At 37.3% G+C, this 18,215-nt stretch overlaps 1 protein-coding gene across 1 annotated transcript; it reads right to left on the reverse strand.

Moving 5' to 3' along the window:
* Nucleotides 1-2,970: 2,970 nt before the first annotated feature.
* Nucleotides 2,971-6,761, reverse strand: C21H8orf48 (chromosome 21 C8orf48 homolog). The gene has a single exon (XM_036839008.1). It carries the CDS (start codon nt 6,235-6,237, stop codon nt 5,428-5,430), a length of 810 nt encoding a protein of 269 aa, XP_036694903.1. The 5' UTR covers nt 6,238-6,761; the 3' UTR covers nt 2,971-5,427.
* Between the last annotated feature and the right edge of the window lie 11,454 nt (nt 6,762-18,215).

An 18,215-nucleotide genomic window follows, 5' to 3' on the forward strand; every position in this document is an offset into this window, starting at 1 on the left:
CTTGGGGAAAATAACTGTGGGAGTCTCTTGCCTCACAGATACCCAAAATATAAATCAATGTGTCCTATTAAAGCCACAATACAGGCCTCACTTGACCCACTTTGGCATTCCAGATGTTGTTAAGGGTGACCATTTCACTTCTAAAAATATTCAATGCTGGGCTCTTGAACAAGGTGTTCAGTGGAACTTTCCCCACCCTTGTCAGTCTCAGTCTACAAGCCTCACAGAGCTCCCTTATGGCATACTCAAGCAAGATAAAATTTAATTAAATGAAACATGACATTTTTATCATCAAACATCAGGGATGACTTGTAATAAAGAGTCTGATTCCATTTTTGATGCTTGACAGTCAGAAACTTCCAAGGCCCATCCTCCTGCTCCACCTTTGGACTAGCTGATAAGAAAGCCCAGGTGTCCCTCTGGTACTGGCAGGAAGTTCAGACCATGTAAGCCCAGCCCACAGATGGGAATCCTCACCTCAGCCTCCCTCCCTAATCACAATAAAAGGCAAACCAGTCCTCTTTCCTCTCTGTCTAGCCATTTTTAGATCAGCTTGGGAGCTTGCCCTGTGCCCCCTAGAAGCTCTCATTACATGAGTAATAGACCTTTTCATACCTTCTCAGGCTTTGTGTGGGGTCATCAATCTTGACATCCAAAGCAACTTTTGGGTGGAATGACCACAACATACTTTCTCCTAAACCTCTGTTAATACCTCAACAGTGGACTCATCAAAACTAGGCTTTAGAATTATTTGAGCCACCCTGATAGAATTTTGCAATTTCCACTGTAATTTGAGTCTACTGAAAATTGGAAAATTTTGAAATTCTCTACTGCAAAGGGTATTATCAACTGAGAATTCAGCTATCTTTTCTTTTTATGTTTCACAATTAACTATTTGTGTATGTACTTTTCATTTGTCAACTCCAGAAAAAATTGGGGGAGAGCCCACACTCATGTAGAGCCACAATTCTTATTTCTTTGCAGCCTGTTTAGCTATGTTGCTGCAGAAAAAACTAAGTTACTATATTAGGCTTCATCATGAAATAAACTAACATGTTTAAAATTGGAGGTATTCTGAGCTGGGTGTCCCAAACATTCCTAAACAGTTCTGAGATTGGAATCTGAATGACTCAGATGTTCAGGACTGAATTTTCTTTCTCTCAGCCTGGCACATCACTTAGTTCTGTTCCAAGGATTTCGTTTTTCTAACACTCGTTAAATGCATAGATTTGTTTCTTAGTGCAGAAATTTTTTTGATAAAAAATCTAGATAAAAACATAAACTAAATAGATGTGTATTTATATAATTTATATATTATAGTTATATAAATTGCATATTTGTATAATCCTGTACCAGGTCGCCAGATACAATTTTTTTTTTTTTTGCCAGATACATTTTTAGCACATTGGGGAAATAATGGTTTCTTAGCGTCTGATCTGATGGACTTTTCTTTCCAGCTATACTGGAATCTCTTGGGTGCAGCTATAAAAAGTCTGGAGAAAGGATATTCATTCCTTTTGAATTTGTTCAGAGACAATAAACACTATTTTCAAGTTTGAGCATCAAGAACTGGTACCTCTTTTCAAAATTGCAAAAAGTCATGAATTATCTTTAAAATTAACAATTCACATAAATGTTTTTTCTATCTGAAAATATGAATTCCAGAAAGATATTTTTATATTAATTCTTTTAAATGAATACTGTATTAATTGGCTGCATAGGGAAAGCTATCTTATCAAAAAGTTTTCCACTAATTTGTCACTGAGAAAAAGTATGTATATACATGAAAAAAAAAGGGAATCCAAGCCATGGAGAGAGAAAAATTACAGAAAGCAGCTACACAAAAGCAAAACATTGACAGAAAAGAGTATGCTAGAAGATTATTTTCTTCTTTTGATGCAAAAGACATATTAAATGTCATTATTTGTATGTACTTATTCTTTCATCCATGAAACTTGTTGAGCACCATCCTGTGCCAGGCATTGTGCTAACCCCCGTGGATATCATGTAAGATGGTATCAACTCTACCCTCCAGTTGCTCACAATCAAGTAAGAAAGAAAAGATTATTAAAACACAAGTGTTATAATATGAATTTATATTTGTGCCTTAGCATACAGACAACAGCCTTTAATTCTGATTAGTCAGTGTTTCATGGTTATGGGCTGAGTCCAAAGAAGGTGAGGCTTTAGACTAGGTTAAAGAGTACATCAAACCACATGATTATCTCAACTGATGAAACACCCTTTTATGAAATAAAAACATTCAATAAACTAAGAATAGAAGGGAACTTCCTCAAACTGAAAAAGACCATTTATGAAAAACCCACAACTAACATACTCAATGGTGAAAGTTTGAAGCTCTTCCCCTAAGATCAGGAACAAGACAAAATGCCCACTTCACCACTTCTATTCATTATAGTACTGGAAGTTAGAGCCAGGGCAATTAGGCAAGAAGAAAAAAAACAGTATCCAAATCAAAAGCAAGAAGTAAAATTATCTCTGTTTACAAATGACATAATCTTCTAGCTATAAAATCCTACAGAATCCATTTTTTAAAACTGTTAGTGCAAATCAATGAATTCAGCATCAGAGTTTCAGGATACAAATCAACAGGCAAAAATCAGTTGTATTTCTATGCACTAGCAATGAACATCCAAAAAGAAACTGGATTAGAAAAAATCCACTTACAATAGGAAACAATGGAGTAAAATACTTAGGAATAAATTCAATAAAAGAGGCACACAACTTGTATGCTGAAGACTATGAAACATTTCTTTCAAAATTAAAGAAGACAGAAACAAATTCTAAAAATCTCTTGTGCATGGACTGGAATACTTAGTTGACTAAAGGGTGAATTATGACCCTTAATGGGGAAATTATTCAGCATTCTGATTATGAGAAATGCGAATATATTAAGATGGCAAAGATAAAGCAAGATGTAACGTGAATTTCAATAAAAAGTTACTGTGAAAATGGTAATGATTTTATTTCCCATTTTATTTAGGAATGACTAAGAGAAAATACACTAAATTTTATAGGGAAAAAAGAGAGTATCTAAATACATAAATGAAGGTCTAAAAGGCAAAGAGTAATATTGACATGATACAAAGGTTATTTTTTGCTGATACAAAGGCTATTTTTTTGCTGATTTTTACAAATTTTTGACTGTGATAGCTTAAGTGTTAGACATATAGAAAAATTACCTCTCCTGCTTTCCCTCCACAGCTAAACTTCAAGAAGTCTATACCCATATTCCTCATTTCCTTAGCTTACATTTATTCCTCAAGCTACTGTCAGTCAGCTCAATTTTTATGAATGAAGTTGCTGTTGTTAAGTCAAAGAAGCCAACACATGACTAAATCATCTCCTGTGAACTCTGTGGCATTGGCATGCTTAGACAACCCATCCTTCTTGAAATGTTCTCTTTCTTTGGTCTCTCTGACACGACTCTTTCCTGGTTTCCTTTATCCTTCTATGATGACTTCTTCTCAACCTCCTTTGCTGTCTTATTCTCCTCTACCCAGCCATTAATTGGTGGGTAGAAGTTCTCAGGAGTTGGTCATAGCCCTTCTTCTCCTGTCATTCTCCTTTCTTCTAGAAGAGCTCACCACATCTATGACATATATGCCAGTGATCCCCACCCCCTCAAGACCTTTTCTCCAGATTGCAAGCACAAATAACCAAATGTTTCTCAATCTCTCAATATGAATGTCTCAAATATTCCTCAAACTAACCATGTCCAAATAATCACCCTCTTAATCAAACGTCATCCTCTTCCAATGCTCCTATCTTAATGAATTATCATTCATCCAAATGCACAAGTCAGAAACTTAGTAACATTCTTAACATTTACCTTTTATTAAACCCCCATATCCATTTCTTCACCAAAGAATGTCAATTATTACCTCCTAAGTATTTCTTAGATCTCTATTTCTATCTGTACTGTCGAAACCCTCGTCCAAACTGCCAGCATCTCTCTCCTGGATTGTTATAAAAACTTTGTAATTATTCCAACTATAAAATGTTGCCCTCTAGAATCTGAAAAAATACTGGGTGGAAAGTCTTTAGTCCTCAAATCCGTGAAGGAAGCACAGTAAACTCTTAAGTTTCCAGAGTACCTGTAGAAATATTATCGAACGCAAGTCCGAGTGTCCAGCACACACTGAGGCCAAACAATACCAAAACGTCGGAGTTTGGAGCACAGAAAGGTTTATTGCAGAGCCATGCAAGGAGACTGGTAGCTCATGCCTTAAAAACCCTGGACGCCTGGAAAGCTTTCAGCAAAGCCCTTTTATATAGCCCTTTTTATAGGGAGGGGCATGGTTAGTTGCTACAAACTTCTTGGTGTTGGTTCCTTTGTTCTTGAGGCCAGGTCACGGTGCTCTTATAAACCTCCACCGAAACAAATGTTATTCTCTGTTCTAACAAGAAAGGGCAAGTTCCCAAGGCTCAACTTTCACCCTCCGAGGTCCAGGCCCTGGTTTACAGGAGGGGGTCCCTGCGCGGGCCAGTTACCCTGCCCAGGAGCTTTCATCCAGCACCCAGTCTGGGTCCTCCCGCCAGCGCCCAGGCCTGGGTGAGGGGGCAGCTGGCAGCGCCCTCATGGCCAGGTCCCCAGACCCTGCCCAGCCATCATCAATGAGGGAGCCAGGCGGCCAGGACCCAGCCGGCCCTCAGGCTTTTCATTTAACCTGGAAAGAATCGTTTGTATACGATCGACAGGAATACGTGTTGTAGCAAATGCCCATCAGGTGAATCCCCAGCTCACAGCAACTGCCCTTCTTTGAGAAGAGCCCAACCACAGAGGTGTACCTGCTAATGATGTGCAATGTCCTTGCAACTTAACCCTGGCCTCTGGCCACCTCCTAGGGGGAGACAACTGATCTAAGCTGCATCAACTTTTGAAACTTGAATGGAGAGACTGAAGCGGGTTGAAGCTGTTACCTCAACGGCAGTGTCCATATACTCCAGGTGCTGAGGCCTCCACGGACTGCGACCCATGGAGACCGCCCGCCGCCATTAGGTTGCAGACGTTGGGATGGGGGAGAGGTTCGCTGCTGCTTCGCTGCTTCAAGGTCTGGGCCTGGCTAGCGGGCGGCTGCGGCGAGGGCTCTGGGGCTCTGCGGGACCCGGCCCTCAGCCTGCCCCAGGCCCTGCAACCGCCTCTCACCTCTCCCCACACTCTCTGCCGCGAGAACCACTGCGAGCTGACTGTTGGCTCAGGGTCTCGCGATAACGGTCGTGCTAACGGTCAGGCCAAATGCTCTGCTCCTATTACAGAAATGATGATAATTATTCAAATACACAACAAAACATTTATCCACATTACACATTATCATTAATAAACACCATCCCTTGTTTAGTTAAGAGTAAGAGGTTTGAAAATTGGCGGACAAAAAAGTGATGACAAGCACTATTTCCATTCTGCTACATCTCCTGCTTTATATCTGACCTTTCAAAACCAGAGTAACCAATTTGACTTTTCTCCTTCAGTCTTTCCCAGATTATTCTGGGGTCATCGGAAAGCCTGGGAAGGCTCTGATGTATTTCTCCAATAAGGGTAAGAAAGTCTTTCATATGAAGATGTTCATCTATTTTCTCTTGGAGCAGAAGTGACTCCAGTAAAGTCTTCTTCTGTTTCAGGAAGGCAGATTGGGCCAGTTCCGCTCTTTTCCTGTTACAGTTGGGACACCGAGAAGAAATGTGTTGCTTAGCTGTTACCACCTCTTTGGGTGTTGTCCTCATGTTTTTAAAATAGATTCTGTTCAAAAGCTCATCGGGGACAGTACAGTTTAAGGCATCTACCTCTGGAGCCTCTGCATCCGATCCAAGCTGCAGCTTTTTATGTCTGCTGCTCTTTTTCCCCTTAGAGTTCGCACTATGATGGATTAGGTTTATCTTAACGGTGCAGAAAGACTGCAGGGCATTCAATTCTTCAAGGGATGCCTGAGTGATTTCTGTTTCAAGTTTAGTGTCTGGTTGGTACTGGCCAGAGTTCGTTTCCTTGCCCTTGAGGTTGTTGATCCATTTTCTGCTCAACTTCTTTTCATTATTTTTGAAGTGTGAAAACTCAGATTGGTTGTCTCCATATTGCAAGCGTGAAGTCGGCGTTCCACTCTCGGATTTACTCCCAGAGGCATAGGACCAGGGCTGCCGTCCTCCAGAGGAACTGAATGAACCGGAACTCTGTACCTCATCAGTAAAGGACTCAAAGGTCTCCTTAGAAAAGTCTGCCATAGTCCCGATGTCTGTCTGGGTCAATTTCCCCTGCTTCTCTGAATCCTCGGGCTTCTAGGCGGATGGCCATCACATTGCATCAAGCTCTATTCCTCATCTGCTTTGCAGTGGTCAAGATTGCCTCAGGAACTAGTCAGTCCTGAGCCCCTGGGGAATGGGTTTTGGAACTGACCGTTCCGTAAGGAAACTCTTCCGGGCAACGCCTTCCCGCTGCCTTGGCAACCAAGGGCGGTCATGCGCAGTAGGTCGCTGAGGCGCCTCGCTCCTCCCCTTCCCCCGCCCTCCCCAGAACCGACTCTGCCTGCGTTGTTCCTGTCGGGTTGCCGGCGCCGCCCTCTCCGTTCGCTCTCCGGAGTCTTCTCTTTAGTGCTATTTTAGTACAAAATCTAATAATTCTCCAAAAAGTTTCAAACTCCCCTTCCCCAGGGGTCAAAAAATTGTACATGTGTGTGAGGGCAACAGGGAAAGGCGGCCTCTAATCTGAGAATACACGCCTCGCCTTCAAAAATTAAAAAAAAAAAAAACCCAAACAGAAAAACATCCTGCTGGCCAAAAAACACAAGCAAAACGTATATGCTAATCAGATAGCCAAGAGATCATCTAATCGTAAACCGTGTCTCAGGATAAAAATCGAAATTCTGAAACCATCCTGTAAGACTCCTGAATGGCACGGCTCCTACGTATTATTTCTCCAGCCTCATCTTGCACAGCTTTTTGTGCTGTAGCATTTTGGAACACTTTGCAGTTTTCCCAGTCACAGTTCCTCAGGTCTTTGTTCAGGCAGTGCCTCTCTGAATGGCACTTCAACACTCCTCTTCCCTCTTCGTAAAATTAATTACTGCTCCTCTTTCAAGTCCCATTTTTTCAGGAAGGGTTCATACCCACCCCTGCCCCATCCCTGCCCCCACTTTACAGCACAGCCTTTCTTTCCGGGTTTGCAACTGTGTTTTATGCATATTTGAGAATGCCTTCCACATCGCCCCCAGATTAAAAACCCGGTGAAAGCAGAAATCCTGTCAGTGTTATCCAGCAGTCAGCAGGTACCTGATACATAGAAGGTGCTCGATAAATCTCTGTTGAGTAAATGTGTTGAATGGTTATGGAAACAGAAGTAAGTATTACCTTACACAGGTCCGCGCCTGGATCTTGTGGAATAAGTACTACCAGCTCAAGGAACTTCAGTCTTTTCCTCTTCCTGAACCCCCCAAATTAGGCTGCTACTCATAATACATCCTTTTACAACAGACTTTTTAAAAATATGGTAGAGTTTTATTAACTATTCTCAGAAATTATAAAATGTTAACTCTGAAGGTTGACTTTTTCTAGATCTTAATAAATACCTGAGTCTAGGTCTTAGTAAATATCTGAGTTAATTTCAAGAGAATGGGTTTCCTTGCTCGTTTCCTTCTGTGTGTGGGGGGTGGTAGCGGTGGGGGGGATGTAATTCGAGTCCAGCCAGATATATTTAATGTTATTCCCAAAGTGCTCACTTTGGCAAAGAGTCAAAAGTCCGAAATGTTCGAAAAGCATCTCTCAAATATGAGCCAGCTTCATATTGAAGATAAAAGAGATTCCAACTTCATTTATTCCACCCAAATCATATTTTATCCTATAATATTAATCTTTAAAAAGAGGTAATAGATAATTTGTGGTTAATTCCAAGTAATTTCCAGTTCAAGGTTAAAGATTTTCATTTTTAATTTCTGTTTCAAAAGTCTCCCTCATTCCCTGAAATATTTACACATTCATATTTACACACAATTCACTATAGCACTCATTTTCCCCAAAACATTGAGCAAGGGAGCTGTACTTTAAAGTATATTCATATCTAGTAATATGCTAAATATCTGGAGTAATCTTTTAAATTTTTTAAAATATACTGTTATAAATACCTCAATTTTTTTAAAAATAACTTTATCCTAGAAGCAAGTAAATTTGCTAAATTAACCAATTTCTTTGTAATAACCAGCTGGACCCAGTAAACTCTTCAACATTCTAATATGTGTATTATCTAAGGAAGTAAAATAGCTCAACAGTACTACCATTATCAAAAATGACTCATGAAGACAGAAGTCAGTTTGATTTTAAACACAGAAACTATTACTCTTTGTATAAACCTATTCTCTTTACTTTTCAACTCTATCACAGAATAAAGCTTAAAGGTGACACTACTTAAAATCCACACTCTTGTTGTCAGTTTTCTATATGTGAAATATAAATAATATTTGCCTATTATCTTCCTTGTATATGAGAATTGTCAGTGATATATATGTGAAAAGAAAATCTCAGAACACACCTTAAGCAGTACTGGCAAAATATATATATATACATATATATATTCCATATTATTTAGAAATCCTTAAGAGAATTGTGAACAAGTGTGTTGTCTTAAACTAATTTTTTTACTTTAGATGTTTCAAGTGAGAGAAAAAAACAAAAACAAAAACCAGGAATGTATAAAGGGGAAAAGGGAGTAGGGAATTGCAACTTTCCATCTTATCTAAAATCTTTTTACTATCCCAATGGATACAAGTCACTCCTACTCACTATACTGAAAGCAGATTTTATCAAGCTTTGCAGGAAAAAAAAAAAGTAGTACGTCATTTTAAACATTTTTTTGTTTTTATCAGGAAAAGAAAGATCGAGGAATTAACAGGAAGCATTTATAGCTGTCCCAGAAAATTCATAGAAATATTTCAGTGTCTCAATAACTTTGTTATATAATCGCTTCTTTATTTAGCAAATATCTATGAAGTTCAGAATAGTTTTTTGCAAAACTGAAATTATCTAAAACTAAACTTAACTAAAACTAAAAAAAAATTATAAAAAAGAATTATCCAATCAGCATCCAAATGTGCCAAGAACATGCTGCATTTTAATTTTCTGTTATTAATGTAATCTTCTTTACAAGTTCTCACTCATTTTAGTAGCTATGGAAAACCATTAACCTGATAATTAAGGATATCCCAGGTATTCCCATGTTAGTCAGTCTCATTTTGTCAAATCTTCAGTCATATGACTTAATATGACTCTCTAACAAAGCTATTCCTTCCTTCCCTCTCCTCCTTCCCAAGACAGTGCTTTGTAGAAAGGAAAACTTTATTATCTTTGGGGCAGTTGGTGTAGGGGGCCTTAACTTTGTGCAAATCTTTTTGTTGGTCTCCACGGCATGGTGCAGGTGGTCCCTGGATGTGTGCTGTTTTCCACCAAGACACTGTTAGTCTGGTTCCTTCCAGGATCCTGACAAAATCCTAGGCTACTGGAACTTGTCAAACCCTCTCCCGGCTCTCTTGCCTGTATCTTGACACCCACAGGTACATTTCTTTCAAAGGCCTGCTGAGAAGTGATAGAGGAAAAGGGGAATGTGGTCTGGTACACACAGCATAGCCTAGAACCCTTGCAACCTAGTCATCACTCAGGCGACTTCCTGTGGCCAGCCCCTCCTCCAGAAATCTCAAGCATCTTGATATCTCTTAGGGGCTGATTGGAACGTTGGGGTCCTTTAGAAACCACATTGTGGCTGAAAGTTGCCTGGGTGGGTGCGGAAAGTCATAGGAGGGAAAGAGACAAATCAGGCCTAAGCATGCCATGGCACTATTTTTATTGTCCTGCTGTCACTGTCTCTTCTCTCCATCGTTCTTAATGGGAAGCAGGGCAAAAGCTCTCCTTCCAGCTTTTCCTCAACAATCAAATATGCTTTGCAGCTATGGGGCTTAACCCCAGAGACAGGAGGTCAAAACATATTAGTCTTCCTATCGGATTCCCTCTCTCTCTCTCTCTCTCAACTTTCAGCTTCTTCCTGCCAGGCAAGCACTGCTCCTCTGAGGGATCCCAGTGGCCTCCTTGCCAAGGTGGCATTTGGTCTGTACCCTTTCCCAAAGCCGTTGTGGTGGACAGAGTACCAAGAGGAAATCTAGTTTATGAATAAGGGAAATTAACTTGACAGATCCTTTAAAAATAGCCTGCCCTCTACATAAACTACACAGCACTGTGCTTGGTTCTGTGAACAAGCAAAATGGAAAATTATTTCCTCTCCTAAGGGTCTAAGTTGAATGTATCAGAAATCTCACTGTGAGAAACAATTTTTGTGGAGTAAGGAATCTTACATCATTCATGATAAAAAACGATTTCCATTTACAGTGCAGTGGCTGTTCTTCATATTTGAAAAATGTTATACCAGACAAATATCTCAGTCTTCACATTCTTTTTTTCCTGTGTCTTCAGTTTTGTTATATTGCTGAAATTGATGAATTGCCTTATGAAGAGCTGTGTTTTACTTTAATAGCTATTGTTTTGCAAAGATAACATATGTTTATAGTTATAGGTAGTTTAAAAGATAAAGATAAGCTACAAATATCGATTTTAAGTAAAAGTTACCTGAATTCTGACCTCCCGAAGATAGTCACTATAAACACTTACAAAACATTTTAACATTTTTCCTTGAATAATTTTTTCTTAATAAAACCTAGATTATATTGGATTATGGTTTTATGAACTCTTTTCTTCATTAGCAATAACATGAACACTTTCCCATTCAATTTATAAAAATTCTTTTTCAACATAATTTTAAAGGTGGTATTGCATTATTTGATTTATTTAACTAATAAAATTATTTAAACACAAGGCATTTCCAGGTTTTTGCTCCTAAAAATCATTGGAATAAGCATTTCTCCAGCTAAATCTCTATACACATTCATAACTATATATTTAGGATAAATTCTAGAAATTGTAATTGATAGGTCAAAAATGTATGTTTAACGTTAAGGCTTTCGAGATATCTATCCCCCTCCTCACTTTTTTACCCCCTCCCTCCTGCAGTATTTAAAAATACAAGATACAATATTATTTTGTCCATAATACTTCAGTTTATATCTCTAGTAGGTAAGGCCTTTTTAAAACCATAACCACATTATTATGATTACCACATCTAAAACATAATAATAATTCCTTAATATCACCTAATAATTTTTCTGTATTCAGATCTTTCTGGTTGTCTCAAAAATCCGTTTTGCGAGTTGCAGTGTTTGAATCAGAATCCAAACAAGGTCCATTCACTGCATTTGGCTGATACTGTTCTCATGTCTCTTACACAATTTAAAAAACTAAAAAGAAAAAAATGGAGCAGGCAGAACTTTCTTCTCTATTTATAGTTATGTTCCCTATAGAACATCATTATTTTAAAGTTTTTGATTTATCCTTACAAATTTCTTTTTGAAAATATAAATCAATATATATCTGAATCCCCTTTCTTACCAAAAAAATTATATATGTATATCTATATGCTCAGCATATTCTACACGTTGCTTCACATTTTTTTGTTTCTTCTCTTAAAAATATATTCTGGATATCACTTCACATCAACCTATAGACATCTCTCTATGACTACATGGTATTCCATTGTGAGAATGTTTTTTCCCACAGTTGTTCCCACATTTAGATGGGCTTTTTGTGATTATAAGAAGTCAAATTTTTCTTCGTATTTTTGGAGGTGTATCTCAAACAAGATTCCTAGGAGCGAGATTACTGGATCAAAGGATAAAGGTATATGTAGTTTTTCCAAGTATTTCCAAATTCCTCCCTATAGGGGATGTACATTTTGCATTCCCGCCAGCAAACACGTGACAGGAGCTCTTTCCAAGAGCCTAGCCAACAGGAGATGTGCTCAAATTTATAAATTTTTGTGATGCTAATGGAAGAGAAATGGTATCTCAGTGTAATTTTAAATTGAATTCCTCTTATTTTAAGTAAGATTAAACACCATTTCATGTGTATAAGGGACATCTACATTTCTTTTTATGTGTACTGTCTATTCACTTATTTTACCCATTTTGCATAAGATTCTTGTTTTATTCTTCTCAATTTTTAAAAAGCACTTTAGTATCAAAATATTATTATTTATTTTTCTGTGACATAAGTTCTACATGATTTTCCCAGTTTGTCTTTTTATTTACTTATGCTGTTTGCCATGCAAAACTTTGATTTTTCATTTCATAGAGCAAATTTATAAATCATTTTCCTTGTTGTTCTTGGATTCTTTGTCACATTTAGAAAAATTTTCCCTACACCCATGTTATAAAGAAACTCACTCATGTTTTCTTACTGTACTTGTGATTCTTTTTATTCCTTTGCTTTAAAACTCTGATTCTTTTATGGTTTCTTCTCTATTACAGTATGAAGAATGAGTTTAATTTTATATTTTTCCATATGGCTATCCAGTGAGCTCAACAGTACTTACTAAAATGTTCTTTGTTACCCCACTGTCTTTAGGTGCTGCCTTTAACATAAATTCCCATATGCACTTAGGTTTTTTTTTTCTGGACTTTCAACTCTAGTACATTGGTCTGTTTTTCTATTCACATACCAAACCATACTGTTTTAATGGGCTCTATAATGTTTTAACCTCTCATAAGGCCAGAGCCCTCTCCTCCATTTGCAAGAACTTCTTGGAAGTTCTTGTTTATTTTTCCAAATGAACTTTATAACCAACTTGTCTTGCTCCAGGATAAAAGAAAAGAACATATGGTATTTTATTGAAATGCAGTGAACTTATAAACATTGGGGATTTTTTAAAATTGGGTCTTCCTATCCAGAAATATGGTATATCTTTTCATGTCTTCAAGGGTATTTTGGCATCTTTTAGGTATTTTTCTTCATTTAGGTTTTGTCCCTTTCTTTTTAAGTTTATGTATTTTATTTTGTTTTATTATATACATTTTCTTTTAGTGATTGTAACATATGTTGTTTCTTCTACTATATTTTCTAACTGGTTATTATTTGTGTATTAGAATGCTACAGATTTCAACATTTTTATTTTATAGCTTGCTAGTTTAGCTTTAGAGTAGGTTTTTATTTTATTAAGGTTATTTATTTTATTTTTTAAATTGGCTTGTTTCTTTTTTTGCTGTACAGTTCTATGAATTTTAACACATTTATAGATTCATGTAACCAACACCAAAATCAGGATACAGAATCCCCTTGTGCTATCTCACTGATAGTCATCCCCTCAACCTACCCATGATGTTGAGAGCTGTGAAGGAAGGATATATTCCAGGCCTCTCTCCTTGACTAGTAGCTGGCCATCTTCATGATCATATAGCATCCTCCCTGTCTGCATGTCTCTGTGTCCAAATTTCACCTTTTCAGAAAGACATCAGCCATCAGTCCTACCCTAATGACCTCATTTTAACTTGATCACCTCTGTAAACACCCTATCTACAAACAAAGTCTCATTCTGAGGTACTGGGAGGGGGGTTAGGACTTCAACATAAGAATTTGGGGGTGGGGGAGATAATTCAACCTATAACAGGTGATTTATATGAAAACCAGATCAAGGGCTAATTGGACAGTCTGCCTCTAGGATAGATGTTTAGTATAAAACTGCCTGTGATTTGCTACGTGAGAAAAATAAAATTGTTAAGTACAGGAACTTAAGACAAACTGCCTTATAGGTGTACCTAGAGCTACATTACAGTAAGTATCACTTTATTTCTCTGTAAATTAAGCATATTTGTTTTAGATGGTGACCCATTGGAGCCTTTATGAGTGCAAATTATAGTTCTGCCACTATCACGAACTTGACTGACCAGCCTGTAGATTGTTTACATCTAGTATTCTAAGTTAGAAATTATTGTTCTTATTGGAAAAAAAGTAAAATTTAAATTTTTAATTTTATGCAGTTTTTTAAAAGATATTTTGATTGGTGTATTTCAGGATTTTTAATGTTTGTAGGCATTAAACAATGACTTCCCACTGCTTCATCTGAGTATCTGGTAAAATTCCAAAGACGTGTAGGTCATAAATAACTCAGTTATTTTAGAAATAAATATCTTCAATATATTTAAGGGCATCAATGGTGATATTCTTCACAAGAAAAAATGTTAAGTGTGAATTTGAATTGTATGATATCTTTTGCAATTTGGTTTTGAAAATTCTATGTTAACAACATATTATATAGGTTTTCTAGTCTTATTTATTTCCCATTCATTGTAGTTTAAATTCAGAGCTGTTCTCAGCATCTTTATGCAGTTTTATGCAGTTAGGTTCCTGAGCCTTCCGGCAATACTATTTCAGATTGACCTTGGCATCTAGCAAATTAATATAAATTTGAACCTTAATACAATGTATTTCTCTTCAAAGCACAGAGGTTATATGAAATGAATTCAGACATTTTGCCATTGAGTTGAATTTGAGTTAAATAGTTTTGGTTTTCCTTGAGGGACAGAGGTCTGTGGCTCTGGATGATTGGAGAAAAAGATCAAAATTCACAGTGGTTTTCCTGAAAATTACTGCATAGAATTATTTTTCCTCTACTCAATATCTTTGTAAAGCATGTTACTGTAATTTTCCTACTCACAAAGTCAGCTTTCACTGTACAATGAATATTCATATGATTGCATAGGGTTGAATGACAGAAATTGCAAATAATTTCATCTGAGACAAATCTTTCTGTAGAAGTATTTTATTGAAGTCTTCAAAGCAATCATAAAAATATCACTGTGCTCTGGAAAGACATCTAATTCCATAAATTGAGCTCACAGGCTTAACTTATTTTATCTCCTTATTTTAGATAGGCATTTTCCAAAAACAAACTCTATCACTGAAGAATGTAGGACTGTTTCTTTAGAGCCTTCCATGCTTAACTTGAAAGCTGTCAACCCAGGAGGCTGAAACAGAGCAAGATTATGAAACCTGAGTGAATAGCTCATTCTTTGCGCCCATGCCCTTGCTGCGTGCTGCCCCATGGTACAGGCCTGGGAGGTATGCACTATGATAGCTAATGAAGCACTTCCTTTATGTCCCACTGACCAGAACTCTTATTTGAAGCCCGCATATTATGCCACTGAAATCGTACAATGTCAGCCTTTGTTCCGGGTAGTAGAAGCTGTTTCTTGTCTTTTCTGTGGCTAAATTTTATGCATCAAACTTGTGAGACCCTTTATTAATACGTGTGGCTGTCATTAAACCACACTGCTGTTTGTGAAGTTGGTTTTGTTTGTTTGTTTTGTTGTGTTCTCTCCTCTTTTATTATAACACCCCCCCCAAAGCCACAAATTTATCATTTTGAAACCACTCAGAGACAAAGGCTTAGAAGTGAAAACCCTCCTGCAAGGCCCTCCTCTATGTTAAATATAGTGATAACAAGTAACATTATAAGAATAAAATTCACCCAGAATGAAGAGAACAGCATCAAATGGATCAAAATTAATTGGACTGCCTAATCCTAAATGTAGTTGAGAAGTATTAAAGTGGTCCACTTGTTATATTTTAACATGTTATTCTCATATGGTGTTATCTGATTAGGCACCTTCTTTCCTCAACTGTTAATTACATAGGTATGTCCCAACGCAAGCTTCGATAAAGTGAGCTAAAGAACAATCGAGAGTGATTGCCATAGAGCTCTATAAAATATGGGCTTCAGTTTACCTAAATACACACAAGAAATGTTGAAAGTTTCCTCAGAGCATATAAATTTTAAAAAGAAAAAAATTTGAAGGAGTTGCATCAATTCCTTCCTTTTGCTTCTTGTAATGTGATAGGGACAGCAGCAGCCGTCTCTTGGGGTGGTGTTAAGTATCGTAAGTGACAATATGAACAAGAGCTTATTACCTGGAACTTCCCTGGTGGCGCAGTGGTTAGGAATCCGCCTGCCATTGCAGGGGACACAGGTTCGAGTCCTGGTCCAGGAAGATCCCACATGCCACAGAGCAACTAAGCCCATGCGCCACAACTACTGGGCCTGCACGCTAGAGCTCGCGAGCCACAACTACTGAAGCCCACGTGCCTAGAGTCCACGCTCCACAACAAGAGAAGCCACCGCAGTGAGAAGCCCAGGCACTGCAACAAAGAGTAGCCCCTGCTCGCCGCAACTAGAGAAAGCCTGTGCACAGCAACGAAGACCCAACACAGCACAAAATTCATTCATTCATTCATTCATTAATTTTTTAAAAAAAGAGCTTATTATCCAATACATGGACATTGTGGTCACCACCATCATTACAGTTCTGGGGTAGATTTAATAGTGAACCTGAAGACTGAGATCCTTCTAATACTAGCTCTTCCATTATGAGTTATCTGATTTTTAATAAGCGTTTTACTTTTCTGATAAAGTTTCGTATTTGTATCTTACCAACCCAATAAGATGGTCCAAAGCACTATCTTGCACTTAAAAATACTTTGAATGGCAAATAACTACAAGTTACTTCCTCGAATGAAAAAAATAAAGTTATTAAAACACGTGAACTCCTTGAGTCCTACTAGTTTAACATTGCTACCATTCTCATATTTTTTCTGATTTTTCTAATCTCCCAATTTTAATGAGATTATCAAACTTTTCAGGTCAATAGAATATAAATGCCAGAAAAGTAAATCTCACAATGCCAGTCTTTGTTCTAACCAGCAGAGGTCAAGTTCTGTCCTTTCCTCTGCTAAAATGCATGCACCAAACTTGTTAAACTCTTTAAATATAGATGAATATCCCTACATAGAATTTATTTTGTATTCCTCCTTTCATTTCATATTTTTAGCTTAAAAAATGTAAAAATGTTTTCTATCAAATAGTATAGTCTTTGATTAAGGAATATGTTGTTAGTGCGTAAAGCTATAATCTGAATTAGTTTCAGATTTTGATTCCATGTTAGAACATATATATTAGCATTAGAATATATTCATAGACTGTAATATTAATAATAGCATTAATGCATTTGTGTCAGACCTGTAGTATGTCCAATAATTGCTTAATCAGCTCTCCACACCACACATTAAGATATTTTTGAAGTATACCTAAAAAAACTATTGAATTCTCATAAAATTTCCCAAAATAAGATGATGTCCCTCCTCTACATTCCTCACCTAATACTTGTATTGCTTAGAAGTATGTTAGAGATCAAAATCAATTTTGGAGAAGAAATCATTTGGAGTAGGAGTTTAAAACCACAAATACGGTTCTGCCAACATTTTCAAATTATATGTAGGTCTTCTTTTCTAAGTATTTCACTGTCTCACAGAAAAAGATATCTTGGGTAAGTATCTATTTTATACGTGACAAGTTTATCCAAACAAAATTATTAAACAAAGATAAATTCCATATGAGATTATAGTGCTATTTTGTCAATATTTTTAGCAATTTGTATTTGAGTTCCAAATTATCATCTTGATTGGGTGCTTCTCAGGAGAGAGAGTATTTTTTCCATCTATTTGGCATGCCCACCCTCCACCCCTCAGCATAAACTGTATCTCACAGTCAGATCTGCTGTAGCCCAGTGACTCAGAAACATCATGTTCTAAGACTCACAGAGCAAAAGGAATTCAAAAGGATACCCAGCAACATACTTCCACTTATATAGTATTCCATTTCCCAAAAAAGGACAGCAAATTTTTAAAAATTTCTATGTAATTTGATTTCCTACAGTTTTTCCTACTACTACTATTTTTTTTTTTTTGAGCGCAGGGCCTACTACTACTATTTGAAGATACTTGTGTCATTGAAAGTCTAGAATTATTAGATATTAAAAGTAATCAGATAATAAAAATTGAGTAATTGGAATATGGACAAGAAATTGTGGTTATGAGGTTAGAAACTCACAAAAGAGCCCAAGAGTCTCAATTCTAGGAGTCATCCGTGGGTGCTTCCTCTTCCCCATCACACACTTCCAATCAGTCACAAAATCCCGTGACAACACCTCTGCAAACTGGCTGCTTCCCTTTTGTGCCTTCTCAAATCCCCTAGTCAAGGACGCCACCATTTTCCACTGGACTTAATGCACCTATCTTCAAGTTGCCTTCACAAGCTCTCAACTCTTCTCATGTTCTTCACTTCATTTCTTCCTTCCTTCCACTCCAACTCCTTTCTAAACAATTATCCTCACTGCAACCACAATGAGACACAACTCAGACTCTGTCCCTCCCTTTCATGTTTCTTACTGTTTCTCGTCATTTTGTCTTGTCTGAAACCACTGGTTTCAAGTTACTTCCTCGAATAC

Source organism: Balaenoptera musculus, chromosome 21 (genome assembly GCF_009873245.2).
Source record: "Balaenoptera musculus isolate JJ_BM4_2016_0621 chromosome 21, mBalMus1.pri.v3, whole genome shotgun sequence".
Lineage (NCBI taxonomy): Eukaryota > Metazoa > Chordata > Mammalia > Artiodactyla > Balaenopteridae > Balaenoptera > Balaenoptera musculus.